At 43.4% G+C, this 14,324-nt stretch overlaps 1 protein-coding gene across 4 annotated transcripts in view; it reads left to right on the forward strand.

Annotated features, from left to right (window-relative positions):
- Positions 1 to 553: 553 nt before the first annotated feature.
- The window catches only part of DIP2A (disco interacting protein 2 homolog A), a 137,740-nt gene continuing 123,969 nt past the window's right edge, over positions 554 to 14,324 (forward strand). For 2 of the 4 annotated variants that reach the window (XM_075094244.1, XM_075094248.1), the window contains exon 1: positions 554 to 836. In XM_075094244.1, the coding sequence (XP_074950345.1) occupies positions 740 to 836 (97 nt within the window). In that variant the 5' untranslated portion in view covers positions 554 to 739. Of the gene's footprint in view, positions 837 to 1,185; positions 1,266 to 14,324 lie in introns of those variants that run through there. The other 2 variants (XM_075094245.1, XM_075094247.1) reach the window with 2 other exon arrangements.

A 14,324-nucleotide genomic window follows, 5' to 3' on the forward strand; every position in this document is an offset into this window, starting at 1 on the left:
GATTGGTTTGTTTGGTTTTTTACTTTATGCAGGCCCAAGCACCACTTTACATCTGGGCTCTTGCCTTTCCAGGTAGTGTAATTCTGCTCCATGAAAAACAGGGCTCCGGGCTCTGTCATGTTTCCTATTTTCTGCTGGGAGGAAGAATAGGGGAGAAAGTGCACTTTCGGTATTTTCAGAAAGGGAGGAAGCACCAGGATGCAGGGCAGGTAGGGAAGGGGAAGGACAGCAGCTGGATGAGGGAGAGGGCGGGTGGTCCTAAGACCCTTCCTCAGCCGTGGGACCGGGCGGGGGGGGGCAGGGTTCCCTGCCCTCATCGCCGGAGGGGTCACGCTCCTAGGGGGTGGGCTCTCGTCGGGGCGGGGAGGTGCCTGGAGCTGACTGCTGAGGCGGGCCGGGCCCCGCTGGGCTCTGCTCGGTTAAGCTGGGCTGGGCTAGACTGGGCTCCCCCCTCTCAGCGGCGGCGCCTCAGGCCGGAGGAACGGCCCGCAGCTCTTTCACGCCACCAGGGGGCGCCGCGCGCGGGCGGTTGGCGCGAGGCGGCCTGGGAGCGCCCCGCCCTCCCCCGGTCCCGCCCCTCCCCGCCAGTCGTGCGCGGCACGCATCTCGGGCTGCGAGGGGCGGTAGGGGTGGTGCCTCCTCCTCTTCCTCTTTCTCCCGTCCCGGGGCTGCCCTCACCCCACCTGCGGCAGCAGTGGGCGGTGGTTCCGGCAGGGCCCACTCGCTCCCGGCCCGCGCCATGGCGGCGGAGCGCGGGGGCTGCTCCCTGGAGGCGGTGCCGCTGCCGCCCGAAGTGCGGGAGAGCCTGGCGGAGCTGGAGCTGGAGCTGTCGGAGGGTGAGGGCGGAGGGGGACGGGGAGGTGCGGCGGCGGCGGCGGGAGGGGTGGGCTTGGCTCGGCGCGGCGACAGGAAGCCGGCGGGTCGCTTCCGCTGCCCGCCCGGCGCGGGGTGGGGGCCTGGCCCCGCTGTGAGGCGCCTGGCGGGGCGTTGGGGGCCTCGTCCCGGGGCTCGCCTCGAGGCTCTCCTCCCGCCGCTGGCCCTCGGAGAGGACGCGGGATGAGGGAGAAAGGAGGCTCGTGGGGAGCTGGGCTGGGGGCTCTCGGGGCCTGCCCGCGTCCGCGCAGGGCTCCCGTTACGGGCAGCGGCTGGGCTCATCTGGTGGCCCCGAGCGGTGGCGGCGGCCGAGGCCCAGGCCCCTCCAGAGGCGTCCCCAGAGGACCACGAGGCGTTTTTCCGGTCAATCTCAGCCGGCAGCGAAATGGTCGGTCAGTATGCAGTTGGGTACCCTGAAAACATCCGTTCGGCTTTTAAAAAATATTTATTCTTAATTACAGCTCAAATCTTAAAGCTTTCACTTAGGCTCTTTCTACAGTTCCCAGCATTTCCATGCTTTCCTGGAATATGGTGACATCCCCTCCACTTCTGTAGTCAGTGAGGCCTTGGTCAGAGGTGGCAAAGGTGCAGTGCTAGGCTAAGGCTGACTTTGACAATACACTTAAGCCTATCTATTGCTTTGCTGCTACCAAAAGGTACAGATCCTTTCTATCCACCTCCAGGCTTGTGTTTGGTGGTAACACTGCTTTTGTGATCCCCGTGGGATTTTTACTTGTGTTCTTGGTAGGATTGGTTTTGTTTTGTTTTGGGGTTTTTTTTACGTATTGGTACCCTGGTATGGCCCACCCTGCAGAGAGACAGGCATAAACACATGGTGTGGGAGACCATGCAAGGAGGAGAGGAGCAGAGGAGACTGAGGCAGTGTTTTCTGGGAGCGGTTAGCTAGGGGAAACACAATGACTATGTTGTCAAGCTGCACCTTGGAACAGAAGAGCTAAAAAGCTCTAGTGCCATGCTCCTGGGGTAGGAGTATTCAGTCTCCTCCTTAGATGTTGCAGTTTTCAGATCAGTATGTTCAGGTGGGCAAAACTGGGGTTATTTCACTTTTGTATGGTGGCTGACATATGTCATGGTTTAGGAAATTATTCACAGAGCTCTCTTCACCTCCAGTGTGGAACCTGCAGGAGGCAGAGGAAGAATACAGGATTAGTAACTTTGAGTTCAGTGTGTTACTGCATGTCCGCCAGAGCAGTAGGAAGCAGTACGTGACACGTACTGTTGCTTGTGCAAGAGGAGCTCCTGTGACTTGTGAGCTGCGATGCGTGCAGCTGTTACCCTCATGCTCTCGGGCTTCGGCCACGCTTGCTCCAATGGTTCTTGCGTGTTGCGCCTGCTGGCACTTGCCCATCAGCCAGGATATCCTGGGGTTGCCTCCTCTTTTGTGTAGGTCCTGACTGTGTGTTTGTTTAAGCACTGGAATCTTTTTATCATTGGATCTGCAGTGTGTTAAATCTGTGAAACGCCTAAAGCGATTGTGGACTGTTGTAGTCCAGTGTGTCTGACACTGAAATTTGTATTGCTGTGTAGCTGCTGGGTTAATTAAGTGGTTGGATAAGGTGGTAATGGTAGCTCAAACTTCTTGACCGCTCTGAAGACTTAATTTGTGATCTCAGGTGTAATCTTGACCTAAGGTGTGATTCCTTTTCTACCTTGCTAGATGACTTGAAAGTATTTGTGGGCAGGAGTTCTTCAACATCTGGGAATGTTACGTGCCTGTGTTCAGTGATCACGTGAAGTCTGTATGCACTGCTTTTAATGGACCCCTCCATCATTAATATTCAGAGCTTGCTTATTTGGAGAGGAAGGAGTAGTGATCTAGGATTAGATGCTCACCTTTTAATCTGTGTAAAGTGGATACAAATGTTGTATATTACTCTGCATCTTATCAAATAAGTAAATTGATACCTGTAGAGGTTGTCAGTTATTTTCCTTTTTATATTTGAGCAGATTCCAGTCCATAGTGGAAGGCTGCTGCTGACAATGACTTCCTCAAGTTTTCAGCAGCCTCTATACTGTATGTACAGTGCTCTTCTGCGCTTTGTGTACGGCTATTGTAGATGATCTCTGCCTTAAGGAAGGCTTTTGTGTGTGTGTCTGTGTGTGAAAAGATGGGGACTGCAGGGAGAATTAATGGGGCATTTCTTACGCTGAATATGCTCTCAATTGGAGAAGGTCATGCTTGGGAGGATGTTATCATAATTTGCGAGGAAGTGTGAAGGGAGAAAAAGAAAAGAAACTTGAGAGCAAGTTCCTTTTGACTTTGTGAGTGTACTTTGTTAATTGAAATGTCACATATGCTGTGTTAGGGCAGGAATAATGTATGTTCTCTTTGATTACAGTAGTTTCACCTATAAATAAATCAGGAAGGTGACTAAAACTTCCTTTGGTTTTGTCGCAGGTTGTCAGAGTGAAAGTTGGGAAGAGTATTTGCATTTAGATGTAGAGACAAAGGAAGACAGAGTACGTTGTTACTTTCTAAAGACAACTCAAAGTCCCAAATAAAGTGTTCAGCTTAGAGTGTTGGATAGGAAGGGAAATCCAACTCTTGCTATGTTTCTGGTCACATGCGGTGTGATGGATCCTTCCACTTCTACAAGGTCTTGATTGACAATTGTTTGTATTCTTCATGTACTGGAAAAATAATTGTTGGGGGGGGACCCCTAGAATGCTGCTCCTACGTTGCTTTGTTATATCAACACTGTAATTCCTTCATGCTGAAAAGAATTAGTGAATCTTTTAGTGAAAATTATGAGATCTGCCACAACCATTTTGGGAGATAAGGGCAATTTTGAGACGATGGTTGGCAGTGAAGCTGAATTGTAGCTCATTGATCTGTAGACTAAAGCTTTCTCACCTTAAGGCTGTAAGATGCTGCAACTTTCTGATGTAATGGAAAGATGTAGAGCTCCCTAATCAGCATGGCAGGATCTTCTGTAAAAGCATGGAAGTGATGCTGTGAAAGTCCAGTATGTTACTTTTTTTATTAGTCACTTCAAAAATATTTTTTTTTCTGTGCTTTTAAAGAGAACTAAGGTTATAAAACCCCCTTTAAAAAAAATCCAATCTGCAATGGAGGTTTGTAGGAAAAGCCTGTAGCTGTTTTATGATAGTGTGTCATATCTTTGTATATATTGTTACATACGTGTATGCTGCTTTGCATTAAGGTATGATAATTTTGAAGAGTGGGTGTCATTTAGACACAAGTGTTACTTGTATAATTCGTCCGTTCATGAAAGCAAAATTTTATTTGAAAGTCATGCTTCAAAACAACTTTAGACTCTTCTCTTGGGCAAAGGGCTCTCATTTTTGTCCTTTTCAGAGCTTTCCCAATTCTGCTGCAGTTTTTCCATGGCACATAGCTATAATTTTGTGGCGTGTTTTGGCTAAGAGAGAAAAGCTTGAGAGGTCACGAAACCCTTCCCCTAGCAGAAATAAATCTTGATGTTTAAGGACCTCTTTCTGAAGAGCACTAGGCACTGCTCTTCCACTGTTTGAGCAGCTTCACTTTTGCTCTCCTAAGCCTAGGAGGTGTGGAATTGGGGTGTGGTTTGTTTTGTCTTCCAGGTCATCTGTGCAGGAAGATGCCTGGCTTATTCCTTTCTAATCCAAGGGCAATGGATGTAGGAGTAGAACTGGTCAACGATAAGACCATACTGTATGTCTCTAGCAATGAGGTCTATCCCACTGGTGTTAGCTTGTGTGGCTTTGTCTTCTAGAGTTGTTTGTGGTGGTAGTCCCCTCAGTTAGCAGTTTAGGGTCTTACAAGAACATATGACTACGCTTGTTTATTTTCTTGGAAAGTTTTTGTACTTGTTGCTATGTGGTTCTGGTGAGACTGTGCCATTTGAATGCATAATGTAGGTTTTGCATTCAGTAAACATTACATAAAAGTTGAGGAAAGAAAAATGTGGGTTTACAGACTTTCAGGTGGCTTGTTTGATCAGCGTGTGAATGTTACAACCCTTTTCCTTTTTTGTCTGAATTTCTGATCAGCTTTACATGTTAAAGATATGGAATTGGTTTTTCTGCTGTTTCGTAGGAATTTGTAGGTCAGGCTTATTTTGGAATTGAGCTGAAACTCTTAATAAAGATCACCTACTGTAAAGAGGCAGATATTTTTTTTTTTTTCTAGTCCAAATCAATTCCGTTACCCCACTGAGGTTGCCAGGTGGGAAATGCTGCTCTTAATGGCTTCTATCAAACAGGCTACAGAATTAGTGCTGAGATAGAAATGTATTGTCACATAGTTTACTGTCTTAATTATAACTTGATTTTGCTGTTTATTTGGAGTGTTGTGTTTTCCATCTGTTAACGCATCACTCCAAGTCTTCTGAGCGTGGAAAGCATGGTGGTTTAGATGGAGCGTTCGATGTGCAGTCTGCTCTGATTCCCAGGGAGATGTTCATGTCTGCCTGGGCAGAAAGCTCACTCTCACATATTTCTGATCCAAATTACTTATTTCCCATTTAAGAAAGGAAGAATTGGTGTTTGTGACAAGGAAGATTTGCCTGGGTGGGTTTTTTGGTTGGTCGATTGGGGGTTTTTTTGGTGTGTTTTGAGGAACTGCAGGCAGTGTAATGCATGCAGCTGAGTGGGAGAATGTTTTTTCCTGAAAAAATTAAAGGTATTTAGTGTCCGACATTTTTGGCTGCTGCAAATATTCCAGCAATACTCCAGCAAATACTTTTTGTAATAACTACTAGCTAGTATTAAGCCATACTAACAGTCTGGTTGGGTTTTTAAAGAATAAATCTATACAAGAATACTTTTTCTGGGCGGAACAGCTTATAAAAAATTAAAGGTAGCTCTCGGGGCTGAGAAGTTTAACTTAATTGCTTTTGTTACACTAGCAGTATCGATGCGGTATTAAAATAATATAAGTGAAGTCAGGTGAGGAAGAGATGCATGCACACACACTTAAACGTATTATCCCTATGATAACTTAACACCTGAATACCATGCACTTTTTTTTCTGGTCTTAAAGTTGTATTTTTCTGTTACGGAAGTCTGCAAATTGCCGTAGTTTATCACTTCTGCTGTCATTTTAATACTTGGAATTAAGTATAATCTGAGGCTGTGGATGAGAAGAACTGTTAGAACTGGGGAGACAGATGCTTGGTAAGTGGAAGGTAGTCTGTGAAACTTGACCTGCAACATCTTTTTCTGGGTCTCTTCAACAAAAACTGTTCATTATGTGCTAGTATGTGGGCCTTGCCAAACGCCCATGGGGACTGAGTAAGTCTTACAAAGCTTGTTCTCACATATAACCCCCAGTGCAGGTCTGAGGAAGTGACTGGCTGATGACCTTCAGGCTAGCTCATATCCTTGGGTCCCGTTTGTGACTGAAATAGTCACGCAATGTTTGAAGGGAAGCAGGTTTCTGATTTTTAAAAAATTTATTATAAATCAGTCTTGTGTCAAGGAGCGGTTGCCATCACAAGCCTCATGGTTACCGTACACAGGGATCTTTTAATTCTGCTTATGTAAGGTATCTGAAGAAGGGCTTTGATGGCTTGTTGTTGGTGACTATCAGTTGATGGAACAAGGCTAGCTCTTTCTGCCAGCCCTGTCTGGAAGTCAGGTACTGTTGTAGCCTTTATGAATACTGGCTGCTTTATTGCCATGTTGTACATTAGCCAACTCAAATGTGCCTTGCATGAGTACAAGCATATTTGAGTCCTTTCATCAAAATGTGTTTGTATTTCAACTGGTTTTGCTTTGACAGTTTTGATTGTAAAACTACACAATGATGTAGCTAATGTCAAGTATTCCGAGAGTCTAGTTATAATAGCTTGTCATTGTGGGAGTCCAATGTTTGATCAGTGGGTCTCTTAAGCACATTCTCAACTCATGTCATTCTTAGGTTTATGTTGTTTAATGCCTGTATTATGGGATTATTATTAGGGAGAGATTCAGGTTTTTTAAGGAAAAGGGGGGTTTTTCATAGCCTGTAACATGTGGAGGATTTAGTTTGCTGCTATTTGAGATGAACACAGTGAAGGTATATGGAATTCCAGTTACAGCCATCTCTGAGGATGTCTTCTAGGAGATTAAAGCTGCTGCCTTTGGTAGGTCTTCACTCCAAAACATTTTTTGTTTTAAAGTCCCCTCCTTTTCCAAGTAAAACTTTCTGATTATGGTAGAAAACAAATTAACTTGTCTAATAAAGTGATGGTTGGAATTAAGATGATTCTTCCCCCCCCCGCCCCCCCAAGTTATGACAACTTTAACAATACCATTGCTATTAAACTATGAAAAGGAAATAGCATCCTTACTTGGTATGGTCAAAAGTGGGTTCAGAATCTTCCTGCTCTACTTCAGGATAGGACTGAAGTTCATTTGAAGGCCACACGTCTGTTGAGATAAAGATAGTCCAGCTAGCTGGCTGGTAGGTAGATATCTGGTTTGTGGGATGCTTCCATCCATCACACTGCTTTTGTCAACAGCATGTTTTGAAGGCTCTTTAAGCGTTGAATTTTGCCCTAACCACGAACTAGTTTGCTGGTAGAGCGGGAGAAGGGAGGAGAGGGGCATTGCTGCTGGGCTACGCAGGAGTACTTCTCTTGAGCCAGGCTACCGGCACTGAGATGGTAGTAGTTGTTTTTCCAGTACATCTTTTGTCCTCCTCCATTCTGTGCATCAGCAACATGACTTTGTAAAGCTTGTGCTGGTCGACAAAGATGTGCTTGGGTCTGTTGCTGACAGTGGCTGTTGAGGTTGAGCTGTCGTGTCTACAATATGTGGGAGGTATTTTTCTAAACGTTAGATGTCGTAGCTGGGTCCGCTCCAAATGTTTCAGAGTTATCCCATCATGTTATATAATTTTAACAGTGACAACTGAGACCCTTGTAGCTACAAGAGTTGGGTTTTGTTTTTGGGTTACTTCAGAGAAAACAAATTTTACACATGTGTACTACTGTCTTTTTTTATACACACCCCCCCTTAATTTTTTTTCTAATGAAAAGCCTATTCCTTAAACAGGGGGCAGACTGTCACTTCTCATTCACTTGCAATATAGTTGAGTTTATTATCCAAACCTTTCAACGTCCTCAGTAGAATTAATTCACAAACTAGGGATTTAAGAAAGATGGCAGTTAAAAAAAAACATGGATGGTGTGAAGAGTTCAAAGTCCTATGTATCCTTCTACGTTATGAGAGAAAACCAAATTGACCCATTTTCTTTTTCTTACCGCGTCTGATGTTCTGGATGATCAGATCATAATTTTTTTGTCCCTTCTCTCTAATTTGGAAGGTAATGAGAAGCTGTTTTAGAGGGTCTTTTGGGGTTGGCCTTAAAGATTAGCAGCAACCATGCTGGAAAGTTCTGTCGTAGTGGTGGAATAATCTGATTGACTGTGGCTTTCATCTGTAATGCACCTTCCCTCTGATTCCCACTCCCCCATGATACTAATTTTATATCAGTGTTATTCTGCCCCCCTTCACCCCCCTCCCCTTTCTTTTTCCCCATACCATCTGGAACATGAGAGGATAAACGAGGTCTTCTCTTAGCTGAGAGCATCCTTACACTTTTTATCTTCAGCTGCTTCTAATGAAAACAGTTCTATGAGCAGTGAGAACCTTTAGGACACGTAAGGACAGCCAGTCTTATTTTGATGTCTGTGGCTTCCAACATAGGAGTGATGGGGATACACTTAAGGGCTTAGAAAAAAAGGACTAAATCTATTGTGGTGTTTTCTTTAACACTGAGGAAACAGAAGGTGCACAACCAGGAGAAGCGGGAGTGCTAGGTCATCAACTTTCCTTCCAATCAGAGCAGAATTTCAGACTCGACCAGTTAGGTGGTTGGGGCTTGTTTTTTGTCTTTTGGATTTCTGCTGTAGTTAACTGTTGCTTACATTATTCTCTCCCCTGTGTTTGAGTGGAAGAATATAAAATACTTTTTATATCTATCAGAACCAATTCTGCATTGAATAGTTGACAGCAGTTGTTGGAGATTGAGGTTGAAGACTTAAGTGACAGCTTGCTGTATTCCTGGGAGATACCTTAATTAATTGCTGGGGTGAATGGCAACAGTAATAACTGTAAAAATGCTAGGGTTTATCTAGCTAAGACATGGGTCACATTTGTCAAATTCCTTTAGGATTTCTTTAGATGTCATCCTGGGCAGCCTGTTCTAGCTGACCCTGCATGAGCAGGGGGCTGAACTTGAGGCAATGAGACCATCACAGAGGGATGTTCTCTTGTACGTTGCTTTGGCAAGGAAGGGTAAACCCTGGTGAGGAACAGGGGTATGATGGCAAGCTCTATTTTAAGACAAAGGAAATACATTGTCTTCCACGTGTTTTCATGCAAAAGTAAGCTTCCCTTAAAATCATAAATGTGCATATTTACAAAGTGTAGAGACCTTTACGAAATCAATGTTGAGCACTGTCCTGTGTTCTATCTCCATATTCTTCCCCACATCCCCCCAAAATCAAGCTCTGCCAGTGTTGAGGATATAAAATGATTTTTTTTCCTCCATCTGCCAGTTAAAATGGTTTCCTTAAGAAGCTGTTGGGTTTTTTGTTGTTTTGTTTGTTTTTTAAGGAATAAACTATTCTTTGGTAACATGATTTCATTGACAGAGGGCTACAGGCATTTTTGGACTGAAGAATAGCAGGACACAGATTCAGGATGCCCAAGATGCCAGCTTGATGACATTTCATACTGCTGACTTAGATATATCACCCAGTTCTGTTACTGGAAGAAAGATCTTTTTACTATACCTGTATGCAAAATATTTCAGTCTCTGATTACAATACAGTTATAAAGAGCCTGTGTATTTACCCTGGAATAAGTATCAAAATATTTGACAGTTTCTTGGCACAAGGTTTGTAGCTCTCAAGAAAGCAAAAACTTGTTGCATTCCCTTGAGTTTTCTTGAAGGGATAATTGCAGACCCAAATATTAAGATCTGCAGTAAGATGTAAATGCGTGGTTGAAGAAAGCAGTTCTGTAATGCAGAATTCAGGGGACCAAGTTGAAATATGTGGCTGAATCATTATACCCTCCATATCACTGTCGTATCCTTCTACCTTCTTCTTACTGTTTTATTACCACCTTTGTTCGTTCTCCCTGTTGTTTCCCCAGCAGTGCTCAACAGGACACAGATACATCATCTTTGGTGCAATTGCTTCCCTGAAGTCTTGTTGAAAAATGCAGCATTGTTTTGTTTGCCTCCTAACAAGTACATTCCTGCGCTGCGTCAGGATTCAGTCAGCTTAACTCTCAGGTCAATATGTACATAGATTAAGACATGGACATTCACCGGCATGGGTGAGTGTCTGTTTTTGTTGCCTAACTGGCAGATGGGTGCTCCCCTTCAACCCCAGCGTAGACAGAACAGGGTGGTATGCTGGGGCTCAGCTGCCATTGGGCCAAAGGACTTGCCATGTGGTTTACCTGATGTCTGAAAGAAGTGTTTTGGGCAAGCTTGATTTTAGTGGATTTTATTCACTCCTGTTTTATAACCTGTCTTCTTTTAAACCTCCTTGGATATTTTTTTGTTTTGTTTTGCTGTGTTGAAGCTTGTGTCCTTGTAGTGGGTGTCTATGATAAGCTTACTGACAAGGCAGTGAAGAAAGAAGCAGCTCTTAATCTTCCACATCATGTTGTTACCTTTCAAAGGTCACAACATTTCTATTTTATTATCTGTGTATGTTCCTTTAAGAATTTGGATAGATCTCTTCTAGCTGGTGCATATAGGTGGGCTGCATCCCCTCACCAGCAAGAACTTCTTGTTCAGTGTTCCTCCTGGACAGCAGCAAGAAGGGTATGACAAAATTCTGCCTCTTCTAGTATTTGCTAGTTATGAAAATAGCTGATGTCCCAATATTATGAAGATAGATGCAAATGGTCTTTTATTCTGGCTTTTTATCCTAATTCATTGCGGCTCAAATTTTTGAATTTTCTCTTTTTTCTTTTCCCAGTTTTCTTGTTTCTTTCATTTCTGGTTATCTTTGGTGGTTTTTTCTTTTTGCCCTTAAAGTGCCTTTCAAAGTAAACAGCTACTTCAGAAGAAAGTTGAGGATCGCATTTTCTTATTTATCCTTAAAACAATATTCCATGCTAATGCAGAAACTGCCGATTACACTTAACAGGCTGCTGATGAATTTTGAAGGGTGTGCGTGTGCTTATGAATATATGGGCAGTATCAATTCAGCTAGCTCCTTCCTTCCCTCCAGAAAAACTAAGACTGGGATTTTGCTACTTCCTTTTCTGCCTTATCCTTTGTGTAGTGATTTTCTGATGAAGTTTGAGGGTACCATTCTGCTGCCGCAGGAGCTCATTCTTTCCATTTCCCATCTTGCACACAATAGTCTCAGTTTTTACGATGGGGATCTTGTGCTTGTCTTGCATCTCTGCTTTCTGGCTGCTGCTGTGAAGACAGCTGGAAGGGGCCTCCGTCCATCTTCAGGCTCTAGGTAGTGTGCTCTTTCACCAAGCAGCTGAATGAACGAAGCAGCCATTGCCCAAAAGAGGAATTCCCATCCCCCGGTTTTCATCTTGAGCTACATCTGGTGCCTGTCTGATGCTGTGGAACAGCGGCAGCAAGTTAACATGAGAGAAAGTGAATATATATATTTTTTTAAGCTATTTAGTGAGTTGAATTGGCTCAGTGTTATAGCCAGATGGGCTCAGAGCTGGTTGGAAGGATTGGGTTGGGGGCAGAAGGATGAAGGAGGGTGCCAATACTTCAGCTTAGCTGCAACATGAATCCATACCCAAAATGAATTTTTTTCCAGCATCTGCCTGTTTCCATACTGCAGTTCCTTCAAAGCTGTCCTGGATCCAGCCTGGAATGAGACATTTGCTTTGCTGATTATAGCACCATTTGTCCTTCTCTAACTTGAAATATCTCCCATAAATTACGTCACAAGTTCAATACATTAGTATCCCACAGGCCTGTGATTAATCAGATATAAGGAAAATACAAGCTACTCAGTATTTTATCAGATAGTGTTTGAAAAAGCTATTGGCATATGGAGAACTGAAAATCTCCAATGGTAGATTGTTTGAATGTAACTAGAGGGCCTTCAGTTCCTTCCTGCCACAAAAAATATCCATGTGCATTTAACATAAAATAACATTAAACATACACATGAATGCTTGTGATTCAGTTTATTGGGCTTCTCAAACTGCACCAACACAGCAAGCATGATTGAAGCACTGCAGAGCACAGCTCGAAGTTAAGCGTAAAGTATCTACTGGTTCACTTTATTACTTACAAATATCCACTAAAGAAAGGTAGAGCCGCCAAAAAACTCCTGGGTTATCACTAGCACTGAACACTTTGGACAGAGTCGGATGAAACAAGAACAGGCTCTTCCCACAGTCAAAAAAAAAAAAAAAATATTAATCTACCTTTTCATAGCACAACAGTGACCAAAATGGCCTAACCACAAAAGGAAGGAAACTAAATAAATAGTAAGAGCAACCCTGATGCAAGAGCTTGCCAAGTGGAAGATGCAATGAACTGCAGTAGGGCACAGAAGTCACATAATGATCACTTGACAGAAGAATGTCATGTTGATGTCTTTAACTTTTTTTTGGAGTTTCTAGTAGATTTTACTGGACCTTGATGCACATTAAGGAAATCTGCATGCAGAATATTGACTTTGAAATTACTTTTTTTTTTTAAATTCCTAGCTGCAATTAATTGTAGTGTTTTTTCAGGGATGTTGCTGATGGCTGACATGAGTAATCAGAATTTCTTAATTTCAGTCTTTCTTCTTCTGGGAGGAAGGTTAAAATAATGTTGTTTTCTAGAATATTGGGGAGGGAACCTCAGCAACTGTAAAAGCTTTAGAATTTTAAGCTCTTTAAATATCTTTCATTATTTGGGAACTAAAATTACTTGCTAAATTTGAGTAATAGAGTTTAGCTGTTAAAAGAATACAGATTCACAGAATGGTAGGGGTTGGAAGGGACCTCTGGAGATCATCAGGTCCAACCCCCCTTCCTGAGCAGGTATACCTAAAGCAGGGTGCACAGGACTGCGTCCAGGTAGGTTTTGAACATCACCAGGGAAGGAGACTCCGCAACCTCTCTGGGCAGCCTGTTCCACTGCTTTGTCATGCTCACAGTAAGGAAGTTTTTCCCTCGTATTTAAGTGGAACTTTCTGTGTTCCAATTTGTGCCCATTGCCCCTTGTCCTGTTACTGGGCACCACTGAAGTGAGTCTGGCCCCATCCTCTTTACACCTACCATTTAGGTATTTGTAAGTATTGATAAGATCCCCCCTCAGGCTTCTCTTCTCCAGGCTGAACAAACCCAAGTCTTTCAGCCTTTCCTCGTAAGAGAGATGCTCCAGTTCCCTGATCATCTTGGTAGCTCTCCACTGGTCTCTCTCCAGTAGTCCCATCTCCTTTTAATGCAGCCGAGATACTGTTTGCTGCCTTGGCCACAAGGACACATTGCTGGCTCAGGGTCAACTTGCTGTCTGCCAGCACTCCAAGGTCGTCCTCAGCTTTCCAGCAGAACAGCCCCCAACCTATGCTGGTGCATGGCGTTGTTCCTTTCCAGGTGCAGGACCTTACACTTGCTTTTGTTGGATTTCATGAGGTTCCCCTTGGCTCAGGTCTCCATCCTGTCCAGGTCTCATGGGATGGCAGCACAGCCTTCTGGTGTATCAGCCACTCCTCCCAGTTTTGTATCATCAGCAAACTTGATGAGGTTACACTCAGTCCTTTCCAGAGCACTTGAGTATCTAATATAAATATATGAAGCTTTGAAATTATTATCCACTTGTGTCAGTTTTTGGGTGTTTTAAGCCCATGGTTTATGGGTTAAGTCATGCTCACTGAAGAAGCTGACAAGATAATTATGGAAAACTATGATGCCTTTGTTCCTGAGAGAAGCCAAAAAGGGGAGCATCTCATTTCTGAAGCACAAGAGGATTTAACCACAAAACTGTAGAGGATTCAGGATTACTGGGATTCAGTTGTTTTCGTACAGACCAAGGCACATACTAAGAAAACGCATGCAAAAATTGGAAAAGCTTTGCAGATTGTGGATATCGGAAAGCTTAAAATTGCAGAATTTCAGCTGAGAAATTGAGCTGCTGATAATTGTATACCAAGATAATTTTCTTGGGAAAGGAGTTGTATTTCTATATTATGAATATATATATGTAGTATAAAGATTGCACTAAACAGATTTTTTCAGGAGTAAAAAAAGAAAATATTGTCAGCCTTCTCTATGAAAAAATTGTGTTGGACTAATTTCCAGATTTATTTAAATCTGCCCAACTAATGGACAATGGGGAAGTTGATGGACACTCAAGATGCAAGTTTTTATGGCTCTCTTACTAGACCTCTGGAGGGTCTACATTTTCTAGGACTAAAAAGCAAAATGCTCTCATGAATTAATAAAAGTCATGGTAGGTAAGTGGGTAGTCGCTCTGGTAGATTTTTTTTTTCCCCCTCATA

This window comes from Phalacrocorax aristotelis, chromosome 5 (genome assembly GCF_949628215.1).
Source record: "Phalacrocorax aristotelis chromosome 5, bGulAri2.1, whole genome shotgun sequence".
NCBI lineage: Eukaryota > Metazoa > Chordata > Aves > Suliformes > Phalacrocoracidae > Phalacrocorax > Phalacrocorax aristotelis.